Source organism: Rhopalosiphum maidis, chromosome 2, assembly GCF_003676215.2.
Source record: "Rhopalosiphum maidis isolate BTI-1 chromosome 2, ASM367621v3, whole genome shotgun sequence".
NCBI lineage: Eukaryota > Metazoa > Arthropoda > Insecta > Hemiptera > Aphididae > Rhopalosiphum > Rhopalosiphum maidis.
In genome coordinates this window covers 73,839,898-73,865,712 of record NC_040878.1, presented here as the reverse complement: position 1 = coordinate 73,865,712, position 25,815 = coordinate 73,839,898, and the positions used below count along the sequence as shown (strand labels likewise).

The 25,815-nt window shown below is 26.6% G+C and overlaps 2 protein-coding genes across 2 annotated transcripts; both read right to left on the bottom strand.

The window, feature by feature from the left end:
* Positions 1 to 3,342: 3,342 nt before the first annotated feature.
* LOC113553673 (17-beta-hydroxysteroid dehydrogenase 13-like) lies at positions 3,343 to 9,639 on the bottom strand. The gene is made up of 7 exons (XM_026957136.1): positions 9,199 to 9,639; positions 8,222 to 8,554; positions 7,843 to 7,972; positions 7,437 to 7,554; positions 7,260 to 7,373; positions 5,445 to 5,568; positions 3,343 to 3,565 (listed from the first exon to the last, which is right to left on the bottom strand). Exons 1-7 carry the CDS (start codon positions 9,382 to 9,384, stop codon positions 3,518 to 3,520), a joined length of 1,053 nt encoding a protein of 350 aa, XP_026812937.1. The 5' UTR covers positions 9,385 to 9,639; the 3' UTR covers positions 3,343 to 3,517.
* Positions 9,640 to 13,927: 4,288 nt separating this feature from the next.
* On the bottom strand, positions 13,928 to 20,556 carry LOC113552930 (short-chain dehydrogenase/reductase family 16C member 6-like). The gene is made up of 6 exons (XM_026955970.1): positions 20,407 to 20,556; positions 16,214 to 16,546; positions 15,058 to 15,187; positions 14,457 to 14,574; positions 14,246 to 14,359; positions 13,928 to 14,148 (listed from the first exon to the last, which is right to left on the bottom strand). The coding sequence occupies exons 1-6, from the start codon at positions 20,554 to 20,556 to the stop codon at positions 14,046 to 14,048; spliced, it is 948 nt and encodes a 315-aa protein (XP_026811771.1). The 3' UTR covers positions 13,928 to 14,045.
* Positions 20,557 to 25,815: the final 5,259 nt, after the last annotated feature.

The following is a 25,815-nucleotide window of genomic DNA, read 5'->3' as shown; positions in this document are numbered from 1 at the left end:
CCTACGGTGTTGTGTGAAGTTTATCGTCGATGATTTCCATCACACGACCACCTGTGTTATGGGTCCGCCATCGCGGTGTACGATGAAAAACAAAGTTAAATAGGACGTACGTTGGCCGGCACTAAATGTTTATCCTTACATTATACACAGTAGTGGAGATCGCACACCGCGGGTCGGCGTTTTTATTCGTTAAAACATGTTGTCGACCGTGCCAAATCGGTCCGTGACGGCCGAGAAGGAGCTGTGAAAACATAATATCGTCTCTTACGCATAACAGTTGGAAATATCACACGCGTGGCTAACAGCCATAACACGTTGCCGAGTGGTAGCAGGACACGACCCGGATGAGCGCAGATTTTTCTTCGCATTCAATTTTTTTCGGTTAATCTCCCGAGTGCCAACATTGTGTGTACATACCTACACGCGGATCACTGCGTCATTTCGTGTAATAATATGATATACGCTTGTATGATGGTATATATGCCCCACGTATATATTTTGTGCACACGCGTATTATACTACGTAGGTACACACACGCACACGATGCAGAATAATATAATGCCCGGCACCCCGAAAAGAGAGTGAAAACGGCCAAATCCGTGTCGGTCGCGCTTATATACACATTATATGATATTATAGATGTGCGCCGGTGAGTGTACCTTTACCGACCGACGTGCGGGTCGTCCGTACTACGAGTTTTTCTACTTCTTTTCTTCGATTCATCTTTAAATCCATCGCTGCACCAGCGGCCGACCCCGACGCCCATTGATCATTGCTCGAAAATCCGAATTTATTCACACTCGGACGATCACTTACACATCACACACACACACACACCTCACACCTATACACACCCGCGCGTATGAAAAGGTTCTGGGAAAAAAAATTATCCCCTCCGCGCGCGCTCATCCCTTTCCGTCGCGGTGATGTTCGGTCCTCCGCCACACAATGGGTACATACGCGCGGGACGCACTGACAAAAAAAAAATTCCGTCTGCCCCGTACGAGGGCCGAGTCGAATCCGCAGCTGCTGCCCCCGACCGTTGTGTGGACCCGATTCTTCTTCTTTTTTTCCCCCGTTTTTATTTTTTTTTTTCTTCTTTTCACGCGAACAACTCGTATAATGTAGTGTGTATGTGGCACAGTTATTGTACGCGCCGCGTATCAACACACGCCGGCGCGCAGTCCTATGTTGACGTTATACTTGATTAATTTTTCGAGACTTTTTTTTACTGAACGAACTAACGGATGAAAAAAAAAAACGATAGTTTCTCGTCCCTCTTTTTTACACGTGTCCGATACACTCGGATTTTGATGGCGGCGATAACGACGAACGACGATGATTACGACGATTATGATAGCTCGCATTATATACATTGTTCTTGCACGGTGCCGTTGCACACAGAGGAGATCCTCGACAAGTCCCAGGGGCAGAGAAGGGATGGAAAAAACATTTTGAATATTTAAATACATACACGTCTCACTTTTATCTGTCAGTGGGCACATAATGTGAAGTAATTTTATGTGCTGTATACCTTATACAGGTGTTTATGAAACAATTTTTATTCATAATAAATATTTTAAGTTTTGATCACTTTAGTGAATTTTATTTACTTAGATCTTTTTTTTTACTTTTAGTGGGGTCGTCCCCCTCCTATAAAACCATTAATGGTTGTGCGGCGTATGGATGAAAAAACGCTATGATATATTAAAAATTAAAATATGTACATTGTAATTTTCTTGTTACAGAACCGCAAGAATATTGACTTGATCCGTTTAACGTTTATAACCTAAAACGGTCAAACGATTAACAGAAATAAAAATTGTGTGTGGGTTAGTGTTTTTTGTTTTGTTAGAGCTTTGAAAAACTATGAATTCACATTAAGATCCAGAACACCACGCTGTTTTTCTTCTTAACAATATAATATGCGAATCAATATTCCAAGTATAATGATAATGAATTTTGATTTAAAACGGCGTAAGATAAACACGTTTTAGTACGTATGTCATTTAAGATAAATGGCCCATTGATTGTAAATTTGTAAATGCAATCGTAACTTGTATAATATGATTCAAGATCAGATTGGTCATTGATCAAGATAAATAAATACCAATTTATGATAAATTTATACAATTTAATATTGTAATTTATAAGCATTTGAAAATACAGTGGATTTTATAGTTTATAACGATTATTTAATATTATCCTACCTATAGGTAAGTAAGTACCTATACTAATGTCATCGCTAAGTATTAATATTATAACGATAGCTCGCTAAAATACTATTATAATACTGATGATAACAAAAAATATATCATTTATCATATCTCAAATCTTTAAGTTTAAATCAAAACAATATATGTTGATAAAAAATTACTAAAATACAATTGCCGATAACACGTTGGCTTACGTGTTATTATTCTGCATAGTGTATACAAACATTTATTATTTTAACAGACATATAAAAAAGATACTGGATAAAATAATTAAATAATTATTAGAAAAAACTATAAATCTATGATTTATGTGTAATTTTATATAATAGTAACTATAATATTATACATTGTTTATGGTGCTACAAATAAACAAATACATATATTAATAATGATATTATACATGGCATACATAGACTTTGAGAGGGTATCATATATTTTCGAAAGACACAACCAAACTATTAAAACTAATTCTTTTTATTTTTTAAATATAGTTATTATTGACCATTTAATATAATGTTTGTGCTTTTCACGTAACTTATGTACAATGTATGTATAATGTATGTATATTATAAAAATAATATTAATGATATTTATTAATTTTATTTTCATTAAACTAAGTCATTATTGTAAAATATATTATATTGTTTAAAATTAGTTAATTTAATATCACGCTTTAAAAATACTATTAAAAACTATATTATATTATTTATAGTGATCACTCATCAATAACATTTTTTTTTTTAAAGGCCTGTTTGGATGAATAAAATATTATATCCCAGTTCACCTTGTTCAGTATACAAATTAAAAAAGTACTTCACTTAACAATAACAACAGCTTCAATGATTCACTGGAAAAGTGTATCATCTATAAGTACCGACATACCGGATTAATATGAATAATAGTTATTTTTAGGTTATGAATAATCTAATAATTTACAAAACAGATATTATTAACTTTATTATAAAAACCAACTACATACATACATTATATATTTCTTTTTAATATATTTTTTTTAGTATTCTATTGAAAGAAGTTACTATTTTTACTTAAGTTTATACTGAGTACCAATTCATATAAAAATATTTTTTGTTATAATATGTGTTTATTTTTTTTTATTGTTTAAACTTTATACTACATTTTTTAAATCTTATCTAGCCTTTTGCTTTAAATTTTAGCATACAACATAAATACATTTTTAACAAAACATTTTAATGTGATTAACAATAGTTTACTGGTTTAAACTAATAAATACGATTTAACAATATTTTTGAATAATAATGATGAAATTATATTTCTGTTGATTAATCAGGCATACTACCCATTTTTAAGCATGGTGAGAACATTGAAAACTGAAATAAAAATATAATGATGTTAATAAATAATAAATAAAAAATAATAAAAATAAAAATAATGATTCATAAATATTTAGATATTATATTAGTTATTTCTTTATGGTCTTTAATTGTAAGTTATAACATCCAATTATTCAATGATATTAAATATTAATAATTATAAACTTAAAAATACAATGTTTTTTTTTAAATTAATACCAATAGTCAAACTTAAATTATTCTATTGAGATATCTAAAAATATGGTTTACTTTAACTAAACTGGTATGTTATGCAAGCCAAACATAAGTTTTTAAAATTTAAAATGGTTCATAGTAATTTACATTAGTATTAAAATTATATTTAATGTTTTGTCCCAAATTTAACACTTTAGACATTCAGTATTTTAAAACTCACGAAACAAAATAAGAAATCGTATTGAACTGGCTACATAAAAAAAAATATACATAAACATAAAAAAGTCAATTGCAAAACCTTTGGGAGCAGTGATAAATAATGCATGCTATAGGATTGAGATTCAAGAAAACAACATATATCTCATCCGAACAATTTACATTTTTATACAATTCATAGAAATTCTGACGTCATTCAATTTTAATTAAGTATTTTAAAATGTAATCTATATGATATCACAATAATTAAATTAAAATTAAAACATATTCACTTCAAATTATAAAAAAAATAATAATATGATAGTAACATTTTTTTTTTTTATTATTTGACATTTCACTTGAAAGGAATACTTTTTTTTTAAAAAAAAACACCTTATAATAAATATAATAATATTTTATAGCACCTCAACGCGGACTTTTTAAAATACACTCAAGTTCGAATGGAACACAAAATATGCCACAATCTTGACTCTGCACTTGTATCTGATCTCGATTGGTTAAAATACAATCTATATTTAATCAATTTTATTAAACAACTAATATATATATAACCTTAATAGAAAAAAAAATGTTTTGAAATCTAAACATAATGTAAATAATGGCCTGTACTGTCGTAATAATTTTGAATCAATAAAAAAGTAAAAAAATAATGATATTATTTTCACTACTTATAACATAACTAAACATATTTTATACTCATCTTTATATCGTATGCATATAGTCAAATCAGGTATTTCAATAAATGCCTAATTAAATAATTAAAGAGTTTAATTTGTATGAAATTTTACTATCTACCTAGAAATTTAGTTAAATTTTTAAATTTTTTTAAAACTTAAATAATAAATAAATATAGGTAAGTATTTACTAATTAGGTGTGATAGTACGAGTATAAAATGAAAGTTTATACTCGTATTATAACTAAATTTTAGTTATTGCTTGTAGTTACATGACGTTATAGTTCTGTGATATTTGCAGGAACATATAACATTTTTTTTTTTAAAATAGAAATATCGACTGGCTTACTTATAATAATTAACAATAAGAACGATTCCTTCTAATAATAATAAAAAAAAACCATGTATTATTTAAATATATGAATAAATATAGGTAATTACTTAACGTCAGCCAGTGGATATATATATTTTTTTTTCAAATACGATTTTGATTATACAATAACTAACTAGACATAAGGTATAATCTTAATTTTTCTTTATATTATTTGTAATTCCTATTTTATTTTATAAAATATTATCATGCATGAGGAGAAACGAGAAGCTCATAATATTGTCATGATTATAAGTTTTCCCTTTAAAATTTATTATCGATTTGGTAGTTTTAATCTGCACGTATTCGTTAAAAAAAAAAACAAGGCTTAATTGTTTTTCTTATTATTATCCATTTTACCGAGAGGAATAGTAAACTCTATCATACGAAGGTAAAGTGGTTTTCCTTCATAACTTTAAAAACATCAATCTTTTCAAGTAACCTGTGGCTTATGCATTTCTGAGAATTTCGTGTTTTTTTGTATGATTTTTTCTTCTTCCGGTTTTGGTTTGATATTTGTATACGCGATGTCGGAAATCATATCTTGTATATCTTCAGGCAAACATCTAAAAAACCGTAATTCAATATTATGTCAAATTGTATTTTAGATTTTAATCGTAGCGATGAATGCATTGATTTTATAAAAATACGAATGTGTGTACTTTTTTTGTGTCCATGTACACAATATGTAGTCTAAAAAAACTTTGGTTTTTAATTTTGAGGGTGGTTTTCAATAGAGTATTTTATATAATTAATACTTAAAATAGATCAAAATTAAAAATTTGCAGTATTTTTTTTATGATCGGAAAAACAAACAAAAAAAAAAAAACTAAAAAAATTAAAAATATATTCATAAAAAAAATGGGGGAATTTTTATGTAAATCCAATATTATTATTAAATCAATTGTTATGTAACAATTTTAATATATATTATTAATTTATTATTATTATATGTAGATTGATTTTAAGATATTACCTACCTATTTATGTCATAGACTTATTTACATTGTTTTACGGTAGATAGCATTAATTCAAAAATTAATAATAATATAATAATATGGTATAAATATATATTATATAATAGTTATATAGGTTAGGTTATTAATAGTTAATATTATGATAAATGCAATGATAATGTAATGATTTACTGCATTACCAATGATAAAATAAATTACTTTCAAAATCATATGAAATGTACATGCAATGTATTTAGTAATATAGACTGAAAGACTATTTCTGTTCATAATTATTTTTCGTATACACGACATATATCATTAAACTTAAATTTTACACCCAGAATAGTGATCTACTTTACTCTTAGTGAACAGCAGAGCGGTACCAACTTTCCCAACATATTATTATTATGTTGAGTGTAAACACTAAAATACAGGCGCGGATTCTGGAGGGAGGCTATGGGTACTCGGACAATGGGCACCCTATCGTCTAAGCCCCCAACAAAATAAAGTTATATTATAAATTGTATTATTTTTTTTTTTTTAAATAAAAATAATGATATCGGTGCTTTCCGCTATTGTCATGGAACTATTGTTAGTTGGTTATCGATACTCGATAATTATAATTATTAGATCGCTATTCGTAATTAATTGTTATATTATTATTTTATAAGAAATTAATGTTGTTTTAAGGTTAACATTCAGTAAATACTGAAAAAAAAGTTAGCTCTAATAAATTAAATAGAAAGTAAAAAGGTGTATCATTTTTTTTTTCGAGCACCCCCTGTTAATATTTCCTGGATCCGTGAATAGTTATAGACATGTCAGTTTTTCACATCAGGTTTTTACACTCTATTAATAGATTATATAATATAATATATCCTTTTTTGTTGTACCTATTTTAAATATTTATAAGCCTTTAGTTTCTACCTTCTAGGAAAAACATAAGATCATTAATATGTCTTATGGCAGGCTATAAAACATAATACTGATCTTATGTCTTGATATTGAAGTTAATTGTAAGAATTGTTTTATGATAGGAAAAGTACGTAATATAATAAAATTTTGTTTGCAAATGTTATACGTTAGAAATGTTTAAATTAAGAAATATGTCATTATATTAGTTTTTACCTCACGAAATAATACATTGCTAGGAAAACCAAAAACGTTAAATTTTTTAGTTACACAATTTTTTTTTTTTTTTACTACCAAATTAAATACATATTAATGTCAACACTATAATAATGTGTAGCGAATTTAATAATTTATTATTTTTAATATGTTAGTAAAATGGTTCTTTTTACTTTATTAATTGCATTGAGTAAAAGTAATAATCAGGAATTGTAAAAACTCGTTCATTACGTAATACTCCATCGATGATCAATGCACAAGCATCTTCAATTGGTAATTCTGGAATTCTAAATAGTAAAAATTATTTATTAATACATTTAGCGTGATTGATACAATTTTACTAGATCTACCTTAATACTCGTCTTTTAGATTTGTCTGGACAGCTTGCGATAAAATATGGACAAACAGTTGTAGTAATTACGTCTGATTTCATTAATTTAAGTTCTCCGGTTAAACTTTCCATCATACCTGCCACAAAAAAATAACTTCTAATAAGCTATAAGTGCAATAAAAATAAAAATTTACAATATATCTTTATCACGTCTGTTTAAATTTCAGATATTATAAAAAAAATTCAAAAATATTCATTATTATCTTTATTTTTTATTTTTTTTTATATCACCTAAATCATTAATTTATTTTATTTTATAGAAATAAAAAAAAATAAAGCAACTTTATTGCTTTAATAGTTATTAAATGTATGACACTGACCTAATTTTTAAAATATAATGTAAAACTAATATAACACGTGTTTACCATTTAAAGCATGTTTTGTTGCTGAATAAGCAAAAAGTAAAGACTGCCCTTTAAATGACGTAAGCGATGATATTGTTACAATATGGCCACTGTTCCTTTCCAACATCGATGGAAGTATTTCCCTGATTACCTGTAAAAACAGTACCTAAGTTAACAGTGAACGTGTTCAGTTTCCATATGTCTTGATATTCAGTAAACAAAACGATAATATTTGTTTTCCATTCAAGATTTTATTTTTCACGTAAACAATAATCTTTCCATGACGTCCTGAGTAAACAATTTTTCAAACTCTGGCCAAAAGAAACAAAAATTAAATAAGTGCAGTCATACTCGCAAACTAATACCTATATAAATATTAGTAAATTATAGATGTACGTACCCAAATTTGTCCCAGTAAATTTGTGTTGACTATTTCCGATATAGTGTCGTCAGCTTCCGGATTGGCAAATAATGTCGTCTCGATCACGGCGGCATTGTTAACAAGAATGTCTACGGGACCCATTTGATCTCTCACAGCCGCGTGCATCATCATTACCTGCTCCTTGTCAGTAATATTCACTTTAAATCCTATCGCTTTGCCGCCTTCCGCCTCGATCCGATCGACTGTTTCATTATTGCCCACTTCGTCTTTATCAACGCACACAATTTTCGCTCCAAACCTATGAAATTGCATGGCCAGTTCACGGCCGATTCCCCGAGCGGTCCCTGTAATCTAGAACGTAAATTATAGGCACTGCTACTTGGTATTATTTCTGAATACATTGTGTAAAAATATCGTCACAAATGAGAGTATCGCAATATTATATTATAGTAACACAAAATTAACTACTAAGCGTGTTTAGAAACGACAAAATATGCACATTATGAAATTTTTAACAATTAATTATTGTAATATAGTTTATTTTTTATTAAAATTCAGGAATTAAATGTGATAAATCGATTATTTATAATAATGGCATAATAATTTTAGTTATAAAATAAAAATATAACCATTGTTTTAAATATAATATGCAAGTATAACGTATTTTATTGTCGCTTATTAAAATCAAATACAAAATAAACTAGATAAAAAAAATGGATAAATTTCTTTCTGAGGTGGCTGTGTTTATTAGTGAATTTTTTTGATATTAAATTTAAACTCGATGAAAAAATATCAGTTTCAAGAAAGATTATATTTAATATATTATATCAAAACAAAACGTAGTCCAGCACTGAATTTTTTTTTTTTTTTGTAAATGAAAATTTATTTTATTTCACATTTGGGATATCTGTTATAATGTACAGATATTTTTTGCAATGATATTGATTTTTATATTTTATATATTATAATGTGAGATATTGATAATATTTACATACCAAAATTAATTTTCCTTCGATATTTTTTGGTTCCGGTGGAAAATAAACATACGAAATTGTTGTTCCAATAACCCTCGGAATGCCGAATATTACAACCAATAGTATTTCAAAAATAAACTTGATTGGTTCCGAAGGTATATTGTACTCATTAAAAAAAAAACTTAAAAATTTTAAAACAAAACCCATATTATATTCAGTTTAGTTTTAAAATAAATATCCCGAAAAAATGATCCAATGTCACAACACTCAAGCTATTATATTAAAACTGAGATGACGAGACTAATCACAAACTGAATTTTGTCACGTTGTTGTCCGGTTTGTAAAAATGAATTAATATACAAAAATAAACATATAATTTAAAATTAAACGGTAAATTTATAGTTTTTTTTTTTTATATATTTTAATCAAAAATATATTCACTCTTATAACAATTAAAAACTTGTTGAAACATTTTATTTTTATTGTTTGTAGTTGTGTAGTTAATTCATTGTCACAGCAAAAATGTATATGCAATAAATACAGTGTACTATGTTAATATTTCGAGAATAGTAAATTTAATATTCCAACACCAAATCGTTATACCTCATCTTACATATTATACACCACGTTAGTATAATATTATGGTAATTTGAATTTATTTAAAACTTATTTATGCGTACAAACAAGCACTGAACATATTATGATGCCGTTCGTTGAAAAAAAATTAAATAGAGAATACGTACGTGATTTTTTAGTGATTGTCATCTCATCTGGCCCAGAAAAATATTTTAATCTTCTACTTTTATTGGTTGCTAGAAATTTAGGTGGTGAATTACGAGGTCAAAAATGAAAAATGTTCAGTATTTAAAAAAAAAAGAAAAGAAAAACACATAGGAAATGAGAATATTTAAAACTAGTTTATGAAAGAATAACCGTACACTCAGGTACTTAAAATGTTTTTTAAATATTTAAGTTAACATTTACTGGAAATGATAGAATTTTCTAAATATTTTTCTTTCTTTTTTTTTGGACTATACCAATTATATCTATATCTATTAACAGTTATTTTTAAAGACAAATTATCACTAAAAAATAATAATTTTAGATATAAAATAATTATTGGTTATCAGTCATTATAGTATTGTTAAATACAAATTGTTACCTACGTCTTACATATTCAGTAAGTTATAAAATGTCTTTAACCTCAATATATTTTCAATATTTATTTATTGTTGATGCTTTTTATATTTTTTATAAAAAAAAATTGAATTAGATATATTTTTTGAATAACAATTTAGTATTATTATACTTAAACAAATAGCGAAAATCAAAGTAACTAACCTGGAAGTACTGTCAACTGGTCCGTTTAGTACATTCGAAATTAGAAATTCCTTTCTGAGCTTGTTGTACGAGTACCATAGCAATGACATCGTGATGGTATAAATACGTAGGTGTTTTTACGTAAATCTGGATAGTTGATTTAATTAAAATTATGCAACAATAATATTATATGATATTATAATACTATAAATATTATATTAGCTTATATTGAAATAAAAAAGTATAGTAACTAGTTCAAACTTAAAATTATATAAATAAATATACATCAAATATATTTACGTTTTATTAAATATAAATAATGTGTTCAATAGATTAAAAATATATGGAATAAAATATTTTTTTTGGATTTTACCTTGAAATTTTAACAACGATATTTTTGTTTTTTGTAACAGTATTTAATTTTGATTTAAGTATGATAAATTGTGAATTAAATCATCATTTAACTAATCTCAATTATAACTTAAGATTTGGTTAAATTTAATCGATTATGTGAATAAAATTCATCAGTTTTTTCATAATAACTAATTACTTATTTACAGCTGATGAGCAATGTTTAATCCGTTTCTTACATCAAAAAATTTAAAATTTGAACTTTTAATTTGCATTTTTTTTTGTGTTTTTGAACATTCTTTATAATTTTAAAGTCATTTTATTATTTTTTTGGTGCATATTTTATACGTTATATGAATTTTTAGTTTTAAATTAATTGATAGTTCAAAATTTTAGCTCAAGAACATTTATTCAAAAAATGTATCATTTGTCGATAGTTTTATTTATAGTTATATCGTTATTCAATGTAGAGCTCATAATTTAACAAACAAAATAATTTAATGTGGAATTAATTTTGATTAAACATAAACTTAATTATACATTTCGTTGTTATTAGAATGAATAATTCAAGTCAAAAGTGATGTTTTTCATCAGTCAAAATGCGTATTATTTTTTGTAAAATTATTACTTGTAAAGTTGTAAAACAATAATGTTAGATTTTTGTGATATAAAAAAAATCTTGTAATTACATAACATATAACAATAATCAATGCATTCAAATAAAAAGTCCATGCAAAAACTGCAGCGGATCTATTGTTTGACAGTAAACATTAAGAGGACGTTATACCCGCATGTGCTGTCTCCGTAATACGAATGTAAAACATAGGAGATTCGTTTCCAGCGAAATCCATTTTATGGTATTAACTTTAATATTATGTGCAATTTATCAAACTTAAAGGTAAGAATATTATCTAGGGCATTACATAGGATTTTATTGATAGATAAAAAACTTAAAAACACAATAAATAAACAAAAATATAAACTTATACGGGTATTATTTGATACTACAATAAACAATAAATTCAAGGAGAAGGATGAGTAAATCGATTATTTTTGTGGAGAAGGAGGTCGTTGACAATGCGATGGAATAATATGTTCGATACTCGTTACTGCACCCATGACATCGTTAATGCATTAAATACATCTCATAGATAGACTGGAATTACCATTGAATGTCGTCTGGTTTCAAGGTGTCTTGACATATTACCAAGAACAATATAATGTCTGGTTGTCAAACGAGATCAAAACCATATTATTAGTAATCATTTTGTTCTATGGCTTTTCAACGATTCAATATAATTATTAAAATTATTGATATAATTTTAATTATACTTATTCGAAAAGTAATCATATTATATAGTTGTTTTTTGAATTATAATAAAATATCAACTTATTATTTTTAAAATTCAAACATTTAAAATGTGAACATTTAATCAAGTTATAAAAATAATGAATTTAAAAATGAGTTAGGGGAACGAAAGCTGTGTTTGTCAAATCAAGAAAGTACAATGACAAATAAAAACAACAAACATAAGTGAGAAATATATAATTTGTGGTGATGGTCATTACAGAGAGTGCAAGCAAAATGTTTAGTTTGATCAAATTATAAGATTCTTAATACAAATTATTAAAACGTCATGTGGTAAAACATTTTTGTCCGAAGATAGCAGATATACTTATATTGCAATGGATTTTATAAATATAAATAAATTACACAATTTTTAGAAAGAAAACGAACTCGTTTTTATATTAAATGTCAAATAAGTAATAGATATATTGTTTTAATTGTATCAATAAATATGTTATAAGTTTTATCTAATATACTACTGATGAAAGTAAAAAATATGCGTTGCTTGATTTTAAAAAAAAAAAAAGCTAAATACAACCGGTGGTTGAACTAATTTTATCACTTTCCGTTGGCTATCAAAATACAATACAAAATCGAAATACAGTCATGATAATCATATCAATAAAATTATATTTAAAATAGCCATTAACAATTGAAATCCACAAATGATATGTGAATATCAATATATCATATTATAATACAATTGTCATGCGAATAAATAATTAACCAAATTATAATAACAATATATTATCGTTATCTCGTGTTATTATTTATTTTTAAGTTATAACAAAGATGAGTACCATACAATTATTAAACCTGTATTTTAGCTTTATTTTTTTATTTTTAGCTCATAACATTTTATTCTATGATATTTTACAACAAATTGTATGTGATAACTGAATTTAGATACTGATTTGTTTAAGACTAGTATATTTATCAACTAGGTATCGTTTTAATAAAGTATACTCAGCAAATAACCTCGTGGTTAAGGCCAACAACATGTTAACGTATGATATTATTACTTAAGCCATTAAAAAAATATATTCACAAGAATAATTACTATTTATTTTGTAGATACTAATTGGATCTTTTATTATTAAACTTAAATTGTGTATGGCCATAATGATAATTGTAAAAATGAAAAAATGAAATGAAAAATTGAAATTGAAATAAAATATGTTACAATTTATACATATAACACATATTATATAATTTGGTGTAAATGAATTGCCTTTTAATGACAAATAATATATTATATTATGTTTATTTGTATAAAGATTTATAGATAAATATGTTAACAGCTACGTAATGATGAAAAATTAATTAATCCACATAAACATTACGTGTTAATACTAAATATTTCATGTAACACATCAATTCATTTTTAGTTTTGAATTTAAAAAAGGTTTTCTTTACTACGCTAATCTCTTAAAACCACTCGGTATGTCATTTTCGTGATTAATAAGATTAACTTCCAATGCACCCCGACGTGTTTATGTTAGTAATTATTTGGATTTGATTTTTGTCTTCATTTTTTTTTTTATAATTTGTGCTTGGGTAAATGCATTGACAATGGAAAAAATCGCCTAACCAAAAAAAAAATTTAACGAAAATATGATGTCACTGATAAAAATAAATAATACATATAATACAATTTAACATTAAACAATTTTCCTGTCAGTTCGTAATCTAAAATTGTCAAATAAATTATTTTTCAAAAATAATAACATGTTTACAAATTATAAATTACAATTATATTTTAATGTGAATAATAACAATAAAACAGTGTAATTTAAAAATAAATTAATATAATTTATAATTTAATAACAGTTCAGTTCAAATACTAGTTTTATCGTTTATATTTATTTAAAAGTAGCTCATCCGCGGGTTCTCCAAGGATTTTGACGTAAAATATGTTGTCGAATAGCGTTTGCAAATTGTCCGGTAACATTCTAAAAGAAAATAACATAATATATTTTGTATGTTTTTTTCTCTTATATTTCTCGCATTAGAAGAACGTTTAGAGCTCAAACAAAGTTGTTCTCATACCTAATGATTGGTACCATAGTGAGCATGTGACCGGGAACCGAGAATATTCTCTGTTCTTCTAGTATTCCTTTCATCATTTGACTACCAGCAACGTGCGTAGGTATTTCGGGTATTCTAAACACACGTTCACCAGTTATTAATAAACAATATAAATTATATAAAATAACAAGCATAAAATATAGTGGCTTATGTTATGGTATGTGTTTTATACCTGATATCTAAAAACGACGAAACTTTCTCGTTGGTTTTCACGAAATATGGCAATATGTTCGTGGTCTTTACATCAGAGTTGAATTGTTTCAACTCGTTATGCAAACATTCCATCATACCTGCGTACATTCAGTGTAGGCGTTAATAAAATAGTATCTTTTTATAAATTAATAATACGGGGCGATTGATATATAGGAAAAAAACATTATTTTAAACACATCAAGGGTAGATCTTAAAATAAATATATATATTTTTTAGTTTTTTAAAATTGACGATACAAAGAATTGGCTAGAATCGACTAAAATATAAAATAATCGTTGCACATTATTTTAAAACGTCATCGTTTTTTTTTTTTTTTACGATAACATAAGCTTGGACCATGCTGTTTAGTTATACTGCAAAAATAATGTTGAATAAAAAACACTCATATTAGTCAATTTGATTTCAACCGTTGTATTTAATATTATATTATGTACTTACACGCAGTAATTGAGATTTAAAAATGTATAACTATTTTAAGAGCCACCGCGTAAAAGTGTTTCGACATTTTTTAAACAACTAAATTATAGTGAAACATTGTAATAATTACTAGAAATATTTACCATTTATACCCCATTTAGAAACCGTATACGTGGATATATTAGCTACACCGGCCATTGAAGACATCGAAGACATAGCTACGATATGTCCACTGTTTCTTTCCATCATCGATGGAAGAATTTCTCTGTTCATCTGTACAGAAATATTAACAATGAACAATATTAATATAGTAATGGATAGAAATAAATTTCTCTTTATTTTATAAACACTTATCGTGTACAATTTATGCAGCTAACTGATAAACGCATTTGAATCATAATATAATATTTTATAGTTAAAACTGGGATTTTAATGCAATGTCAATTTTTTCCAGGTTGTTTTAAAACATAGTTTCTCCAGTGAAAAATGTGTTTTAGGCAATTTAATGTAACTTTTAGTTTGCTTGTCTTACAAACTAAACAAAATACTAAAAAAACTTTTTTCATTGTTTTCAAAAGTATTTTACTTTAATGCCAATTTTTCTCAACAAATATAAGTAGTTATTAATGAAATATAAATTATTTAGCTATGATTATCAATATTACTATAATTATACATCATTTAATCATGTATTAAATACCATTATATTGGTTTAAGTACGGCGTGGTCAGATAATAGCGAACAGGTATTACGAGTATATATTATGTGACACTTATGACGATAGATGTTTTAATATCTTCAAATAATTAAAGAGGTGTTAATAATATTTTTATTTTAGTTTGTTATCAGTAACTTGGCTACACGTCTGATCAGCTAGTCACTCATTGTATATAACTTTGCTTAGGTTATTTGAATATATATAAGAAATTCTTCACTTTTAAGTTTCAAGTTTAAATTTGTTAATAAGTCTTTTATCATGTTGTATTACATGTTTGATTTTTAGAATAATATGTTTTTAGTTAAAACAATAAAATAAAAAGATTAGTTAGTTTCATAAAATGTATTTTTAAACTATGATTGAAAAATTCAAAAACCTAATCTATTGTGGATGTATCATTATTATTAATATTCTTTTTTACTTTTTAAAATCGAATAAATATATTTCAGAGGTATTTTGTTATTCGATAATCTATGATTTTATGTTATTTTAAATAATTTATGTTAAACATTCGAAACCTTCACTTACTTACTATGTTAAAACCACGAAAAAGCAAATAGTTGCCATCAAGTAAGACTCACCCAAATATGAGCCATAAGGTTAACATTGATTTGGTCCTGGATAAATTGATCCTTTGATGGATCTATGTACAAATGTCCCCACACAATTCCAGCATTGTTGACGAGTATATCGACCGGACCTAAATCTTCTTTAACTTTCGAGTGCAGACTTTTGATCTGATCTTTTTTTGAAACGTCACATTTGTAGTTAATGGCCACGCCTCCGCAATCTTTTATTATTTGAGCCGTTTCATAGTTTCCCGATTCATCGATATCAACGCAAGCGACCTTTGCACCCAATTTACCAAACCTAGTCGCGAGTTCACGACCTATTCCTCGAGCAGCACCAGTGATCTAAAAAGAATAGATAAATAATTATTTTATTTTTATTCGAGGTAGTTCGATTTCATAAATACCTACGGTTTAATATCAATAAATTATTGTGTTAAATTTAATTAATTTCGTTAGAAAATAAAAAGTTTATTTGATATTATATCATCAAAAATATTATTAGATAATATATAATAGTATATTATGTACTTTATAAAAGCCAAATCTAACGTACTTCAAACTACAATTTATAATACTGTACCCAACCTACTTAATCTCTGTGTCAATAACCTAATTACTTGTAATGTGAAATTAATTTAAATTTGCACGTTATTTTGAATTTATTATCTTTAATTAAAAAAAAAAATAAAAATAAAATTGACTATTGTATTGAAAATAATTATAAATATTTATTTAAAATATTTCATAAATATTTGACGTGATAAATCTATAAAGGGATATTGTATACGCATGTTGATATCGTTTTTTTATGATTGCTATGTAGATAGTTCACTATTTTATAAAGTAAATAAATATGATAAATTAAAAAAAAATGATGTAAAAAATTCACTAAAACAAACAGCAGCTGAAAAATGCAAATTAAAAATATTTGTAACTGTTAACATTATATTTACATTTGATCATACTCTGTTTCGCTATTGCTATTCAATTTTCATAAATATAAAAAAATAACACATAACTACATAGTACACGGTACTTTCTGTATCCCTCCGTATTATATAACTTGTTATTTTAGATAACATGTTCAGTGTATGTAACAACCCTTAGCGATTTCCTTAAAACGTGAACAGTCGTATTGTATTGCATTTAAATAAATAGACCGCCCGTGGTTCGTTGTAGGTGTTCAAAAGAAGCACATAATACATACATATATATGCACGGTAATAACATAAAGATGTTTTAAAAATATTTCTCACTGTCAAAGAGCGAAAATACAAGCTTGATCTAGATAACAGCCGTACATAGGGTACCTTTTATTTGCATCAAATACGTATGCTTTTTTATTTAGGGTTATGTTTTTTGAAGCCCATTCATAATGGTCGAAACGTGCTTTGATGGTAAACGAACAAATCAAATACAACATACATCTTATGTATATTATACGATATACCTACAAGCTGTATCTTCTGGAGATTTATATTTGAAATATTACGTTTAAAACCTCTTATTGAGTATTGTAGTGTATATAACTAAGTAATATATTTTGTGTCGTAAACTTATAATAGGTTAGTTATCACACTTAAAATTAATTTTACTAATTCAAAATATTTTTCTGATACGCAAAAATATTGTTGTGTGATCGACATACATAAGTGAATTAATTGTGACGAAATACCAAAATATATTTAACTTGAAGCAATCTAATGTAGATAGTGTTATAGCAGTTGAACATTATTTCAATATTACCTTCAAACAAAATTAAAAGTATTGAAATGTTATGACTTATTAGAGTCGAGTGTAGCAAAAAACAACTATACCTATTATAGAGGTATAACAGGTTTTTTTTTCATACTAGGCCAATAAAGAACTGGATATTATATCGTGTGTGTATGATGTATTTTATAATGTGTGTAATAACTAGATTTTTTACAGACGAAAAAATATTTTATTTTGAACATCTTGTTGACCTTTTTCGTTGTGTTATCGGGTCACTGTAAATTGGGTACCATTTTTAATTTTGTATGTAAATTTCTGTCTAACCATATCGCATGTGTTTATAAACTACGTTTAAAGATATTTTTGAAATATTTATATTTTACAATTATCTTCAGACTCAGGACTGGTAATATAATATGATTATAATTGATCAGATTGAGAATATTAGTTTTGCTGTGTATGATATGTATAATTAAAAATATATTATAAAAATAAATATTTTAGTCACTGGTAAAATTTGAATAAATGTATGCTAATTCTTACACATGGCCTTAATAAATATATACATTAAATTTTGAGCATAGCTATTGAACTAATGAATAGAACTTATCAAATTATACTAAAATAGAAATTATAATATAATTATAATTAAAATATTCTGTCGAAATACAGTATTAAAAATCTATGCTGAAATTTCAAAAGTAGATACATAAAAACCATAACAATGTTTTATAAAATGACTTGAATTATTATGTTTTACAAAAATATACAGCGTGTTAACGCTAATTGAGGACATTCAATAACTCTGTGTAAAGCCCTGAAATTTGAACTAAGTTTTTTTATTTGGTTATTATGACATAAAAATACAAATTTGAATGTTTTTAACTTAATTTAGGCATGTACATGCACAGTAAAACTTTTTTTCTTAAATGCTAACCACTTATTTTAATTACTTATTATTTGTTTCCTATTTTTTGATGAATTTTGGTAGTTTAACTGACTTTCTAAATCCAAAATTTACCGAGTTACAACCCTACAGTGATTCAGCCAAAAAAACCTAAAAATGCGTATGATTTTTATTTTTATTTTTTAACAGTTATTCTGAAAATGAGTATTCTAGTATTGTTTAGGTTTGAAATTTTGACCACTAATGATGATATTTAAATGTTTTTATAGTTTTAGCTATTGTATAATTTCCACTTTAATTTGTGTAGGTACATACACAATTATAACTTATAGCAGAAAAAACATAAATAAGTATGTTGTTTATTCATTACATCGAATGAATCTATTGAAATGTATTAATAATTAATAAAATATGTAATTATTATTCAAGGTATGTTTATTTAGTTATTAATTAATTCAACGTACCTATAACTTTTTCAAATCGTTGTCCAAATGAATGACCTATGCTATTTTAAATTAGAATAGAAATGTAGTCTAATACGTATCGTATTTTATCTTGTATTATAAAATTAAACATTAGGTATCTATCACAATGTAAACATTTATTTGTATGAAAATTTGATACACGATTAAATGATGACCGATTTAGACAAAAATCCATTAATTTCAATAAAAATAAATGTTCTATTATAAGTTATAATTTATATATTAAACACAAATGAAAGTGAAAATAGTACAATAGTTAAAATTATAGTAATGTTTAAATATCACCTAGATAAATAGGGGTGAAAATGTCAAACCTAAGTTATCCTAAAATACTTATTATCAAAGTTACAGTAAAATTAAAAATCGCGCGTATTTTAAGGTTTTTTGGACGAGCTGCTATAAATCGGTAGATTTTGGATTTAGAAAGTTAATTAAACTACCAAAATTCATTAAAAAAATAAGTAAAAAACAATAAGTAATTAAAATAGGTGATTACCGTTTAAGAAAAAAGTTATTGTATGCATGCGCATACGTATTTAAGTTCCAAAAATGTATAGGTCAGAACAAATTTAGGTGATGGATTTACAACTTGCAACAATATAATTTTAGCGATCCACGATAGGCACAATACGAGTATAATAGATATAATAATTTTAAGACGTTATTTTGGAAACAAGAGTTTTTAAATTGAACGAAAAAAGGTCAATATTGACGAGTGGTCCGTGAACAGATCGGTAAACGTACGATACCTTGAGCCTATGGTTGCGTGTGTGCCAAGTGCTTTTAAGTTGCAAATGCTTAGTTACCTTGAAATTATTTGGCTATTCATTAGTTTTTAGTACGTGTTTTTTAATCATTATTGATGGTCAATGACTATGGTTATGAGCAATGTCAAATACTATTGTTTATGTACATATTTTTGTTCAGTTTTTACTATGCATATGACATTATTTATTGTTGCTGGTAACAGTGTACGTTTCATGGCAAACAAACGAATAATATAATAAATCTATCGAATACCGAAAATTCGTAAACATTTTCTGTAATGGATTTATAGTCAGAGTTAAATGTAAATTCAATACTTATAAACTCACCAACACGACTTGTCCTTTGACGGATTTCGGCTTCACTGGTATGAATTTTTTTACTAACGCCCACAAAATTCCCGGTACCAACAGCAAAATAAATACCGTAATTTGGAGAACGAACTTCAATGGGTCGGCCGGTAAGTTATTGGACGGCATGGTATACGAAACCAATAAAATGAACGATTGAGATTTTCGCTAAATATGTTCGTGTTGCGGCGTACACGGTCAACACTACAATAACGGACAAGAATATCTGTAGGCATTTCGTTCTTCTGTATAGTTCTGCGTCGGCTATGGTGATGGCTGTGGCACCGGGAAACCTTGAATTCGATTACTTCCTGGGAAAACGGGTTAACAGAATTTAGTAAATATTATTATTATTACTGCCTTGAAATGAACGACGTTGAAAATAGGTGAAAGTCATATCACCGTCGTCGTATCACACTGTATCACTGTTGTGGCACCGCGTCGGCGGCGATATACTCGTTCATATCAACGTACTTACAACGACTGCGGAACGTTGTTATTTATGTATTGCTTAATAATTATTATGGATTTTCTATGTGCCTTTATCTCCGGCGTTCATCTTCTTCTCTGACCCAATTATTAAGTAGTGTCTTGGATTCTGATCAAAGTGATACATTTATTGATTTGGCGATTATTTTTTTTTCGTGTCTATCATCGCGTGTTGAAGCAATAAAAAACATATGAAATAAACTGAAACGCCTATTTGCTCAAAATTATTTGTTTGCGTATGTAATAATATAATATCGTTGAACTGAAATTGAACACGCCATTCATTACAAGTTTACTAGACACATATACTGCATAGCAGAGCGGTATATTCACTTGTGTGAATAATTTTTTATTTGTTATTATTATTATCAATTACTAGATTCGCTATTTTAATGTTATATTACGTAACGAAATCGATGGACTCGCATAATTTTCATATATTATAATTAGTGTTTAATAAGAGCGGTGTAGAAGTCAAAGTGTAAACAGTTGTAACTGTTGTGACGTAATTGTATGCGGTTAATTACGACATTAGTAAGTTATCTAGGGAAGTATTTATTTTCTTCATTGATACGGTTTTCGGAGCTGAGGGTTTAACCGAGCTTATTGTGAGATGGTTTTATCAATATAAAGAGACACGTTTTGTTTAAAACTATTATTTATTTATAACACCTATATTTTAATAATTTACTTTATTTGTTTATTGGAAGATGGTTGTATATCTTTGAGTTCGATTGTGTTGATGACCAATGTCAAACTAATAGCTTTATATGAACTTATAATTGCTATGCAATCTAATATTAGTTTATACATTTTAAAGAAACCTAAAAGTTTCAAGTGTGAATATTTTATAATTGTCAATTATTCTAAAGTGAGTTATCCAGATTTGGCCTTATTAATTTTTTCATTTGATTTTGAGTTTTTTTAACTCTGCAAGCACGCTATAATATTGAATTTTTCAATTACATTACCTCCTTATTCCTCAAATAATGTTGGCCCACCGTAAAAAAAGGTCGGAGACTCCTGCCATAATGTGTACCTAATATATATAAAGTATGCTATTATGACCTAACACTAGAAGAATTAAAAGGTTTACTATACTTTTTTTAAGTTTTTTTTCATACACTCTAATTTGATTTTAAATCCTTAAATAAAAAAATAAAAAATAATAAAATATCTATAGTTGTTTGATGGATGAGACTATGACTATATTTTTGTAGTACACTGTTACTCTTAAATAATATGATTTACTAATATTAAAACACCTATTCGATTTATTAATGTAATTATTCTTGTTATTATTAATTAATTCACTCCTGAATGATAAGTCAACTGTATTCATTATACTTGAATCGTTTACATTATAAATGCATGCACCTGTTTATATATTGGTCTTTCAACATAACATTTAGTATGTTAACTACAAAATTCGGCCGATTCGAGTACAATATTACAAAATACCTACTTACACGTTGTATACGTATGATAAACACAATTAAAATATTTTGACTTGCATTAACATATTTTAATTTTAAATTTATATTTTACGAATATGAAATATTTATAAGAAAACAGTCACAACAATATTTATTTTGCCTTTTATAAATAAAAAAAAATATATTAACGATAAACTATTTAAATAACCTATATTTAAAAAGGAGTTTTTTGAAGGAATATGACCAATCTCAAAGGTCATAACAGAATTACTTTTCTTAAAGGTCAATCTGTTTTTTTGGATATTTTCCAGAAAAACCTATAGAACAATAAATATATTTAAAAACAAATGGTATAACACAGTATTCAATTAAAATATATTCCCTTAAAATATTTTTAACTATAAATCAAAATATTTAATATAGTTGTAATAATTAAAAAAAATATATATTAATATATCACTATGGCTTACGAGTGACTACTGGCTAGTATAGTTGTTACTTTAATTAAAATTATCATTCTATTTAACAATAATGTCATAATAATATATTCCTTTATTTACGTCTTACTGTGTTCAATATTGTAGATATTATATTATTTTTTACTGTCGAAATAAAGAATATTCCATTGTTATATTTATGTTTAACTCATAACAGTAGGTATTTTTATGTTAATTTCAGTTTATTATCAGTATGCGTGTTAAGTTATTTTATATGGATACCTACTTACACGAGTTAATAACAGCTAGAATACATATCTTGAGTATATATTATAACCTCGCTAAATCTACCTGTTTATCAAGTTACATTAGATACCTAAACGTATTTGTATATTTACAATTATCACAGCCAGAGTTTTTTAGTTAATTATTTCAATAAATTCAATGCTTTTATATCGAGATTTATTGACGTCATACTGTCTGCACAAATAAAATAAAATGTTACTACATAATCAAAGTGGTTTTAACCAGATGTGTAATAATCTGCAATATATATATTATAATTGTTTCGCTAGCATCTTGCTTAAAATTACTTTCAAACTTACCTTTCCAGATTAACTTTTACTTGAGAAAACACTATCGGTATTTTTGTATTAATCCCCCACCTATTTACTACAAAATTAGTTGGGAAACTAACATTCGCACATTATTTTTATATACAAATAATGAAATGTTTGCGTATAAACTATCATTTTTAAAAATATAACAAATTATAAATCAAGGTAAATTTGCAGAATTGTTATTAGGTAGTATGCGTGTCAAAACATTGTAATCAAAAACATAATAATACACGATAACATATAAAATCTACTGTGATTTCAATACTACACAGTTTTTAATTTTCATAATATATGGTCGATACTTTATTGTATAAAAGCTAAAAGCTAGATATCAGTACTCATAACATGTCAATACATTAAATATAATTGTGTATCATTAAAACCAACTGATAATACCGACTTCAAAGCAATATTAATAGTATATTTAATTATATTTATTGGCGAGCTTTATTGGAATAATGGAACTTGTTAAAATATACCAATGTAGGATAAAGCACTTATGCGTATACGCAATATCAATCCGTAAAACATGTGTTATCTATTATAATAGTACTCAGCATCTATATGTTAGTTATCTTTTTTATATTTTTACAAAAACATAAAACATGAATACGATTTTAACAAACAGTTTTTGGGTCATTGAGTATCAATTGTCCATGGATTGAGGGGACGGGATGGAAAAAAGGGCAACGCGTATAGGCATAATACCAATTGTTATCAGAACATGTATTAAGATGTTTGTTCCTGTTTATTCTTGTGGAAACATATACCTGGGGTCAGCAAAATGTCACAGACAGAAAAGATTCAATAAATCGTCAAACACTTTTTGTATTGCGAAAAATACTTTTAATCTCAGTGTATGATATTATTATAACATTTAAAAATATAATAAAAAAATCCATACAATTTAAAAAGAAATATTTTATTATTAAAATATAATTTTTTTATACATGGCTAGTGGCTACAAAAATATAATGATACGAAATCTACTTGTAAGTTAAATTAAATTAAAAAACTACGTTGGAAGTTGTATAAAAAAAATTAATAATAAAAATTACAAAACATTTAACTGGTTACTAATGTGATTCATTCACTATAGGAATTTAAAAATAATACATTATAATAATTATTGTATTTTTATAGAAAAATTAAAATTTTGATACACTGAATACTCTGTCATCATAGTTCAACATGAAATGGTAGGTAATATATTTTATTTTTTCGATATAGGTAGTACCTATTATAATTTTTTTTAGAACCATTAAGTAATGTATTCAAATATTTAAGTAAATAACATATTACAAATAAGTGATTTAAAAATATATTAACTATTAGCACAACATATATTGTTTTTAGCCAGACCATTATTATGTTTTCTATTTATTATTTTTATTTACTGGAATGAAAGTGGGTACCTATCTACATTTCACAACATAATAAATCGTTCGGAACTTTAAAAGCTAAGGTTTAATACAACATAAATGGCTAGTTTTACTTTTACATCCACAAGTTCGCTAGGAATATTTATCTTATATTTTGCTCGAACGGTTTTCAAATAATACTAGGAAGGTTTATCTGTTGGGAATGGATTATTTGGCTTGCAAAAGGACGGTCCGGTAAGCAAAAAAATAGTGACTAGCCAAGGTAGGACAAAAAAAAACATATTGGATTCAGTCGATCTACGCGCTGAAGAGGGGAGGGTTTGAGGGGTATTTTGTGATTCATTGTGCAACAGCGGCGGGCAGACAATAAAAATAAAAACGGAAAAATCATTCAATAACGGCCAACCGATAGCGATCGTGCACCATCTATGTATATTTTATATATTTCGACTTTCCGGTGGGGTGAGTGAAAAAAATGTATACACTTATGTATATTATATATAATATGGTACCTTTGCCGTCTGTTTTTTTGCAGCTGTGCACAACTTTAGGAAACGATTTTCTTCGTGACCCTTTTGCGCGTTTACTATTTTTTATTATACGTAGATATACATTTATTTTTGCCAGATCAGCCAGATCAGATTACATTTAAATTTATAGACCGCCCGTGGCCTGTAAGGTGTTAATAAAGAAAATCCATTGTGCCTGGCGGAGGCGGTTACGATGGGGTCGCCCGTTTAGTTTTTTTTTTTTTTTTTTTCAAAGGATTTCTCACTGTCAAAAAGCACGCGTAAATGCAAACTCGATCTTGATAAGTGTAATACGCGCATGAGTTAAGGGTAAACTCACATCTTTTGAAGCGTTTGTTTTCTTGTTTTGGAAACCTGGGTACCCGAGCAAATCTAATTTTTCTCTAAACACACTTTAACACAGGTGAATGTTTTTACAAGAGCATAACGACGTACACTACTAAGCATTATGCGCGGCCATATAATATTGTATATACACTACACATACGTATACG

Excerpts from the sequence above, each read along its gene's own strand:
- LOC113552930 (XM_026955970.1), bottom strand. The coding sequence starts at position 20,556 with ATGCCGTCCAATAACTTACCGGCCGACCCATTGAAGTTCGTTCTCCAA. Across the intron at positions 15,188-16,213 it reads ACCTTATGGCTCATATTTGG|ATGAACAGAGAAATTCTTCC; the intron begins GTGAGTCTTACT and ends ATTTCTGTACAG. Across the intron at positions 14,360-14,456 it reads TCGTCGTTTTTAGATATCAG|AATACCCGAAATACCTACGC; the intron begins GTATAAAACACA and ends ACGTGTGTTTAG.
- LOC113553673 (XM_026957136.1), bottom strand. The coding sequence starts at position 9,384 with ATGGGTTTTGTTTTAAAATTTTTAAGTTTTTTTTTTAATGAGTACAAT. Across the intron at positions 7,973-8,221 it reads ATTTACTGGGACAAATTTGG|GTAATCAGGGAAATACTTCC; the intron begins GTACGTACATCT and ends CTGTTTTTACAG. Across the intron at positions 7,374-7,436 it reads TCTAAAAGACGAGTATTAAG|AATTCCAGAATTACCAATTG; the intron begins GTAGATCTAGTA and ends TTTACTATTTAG.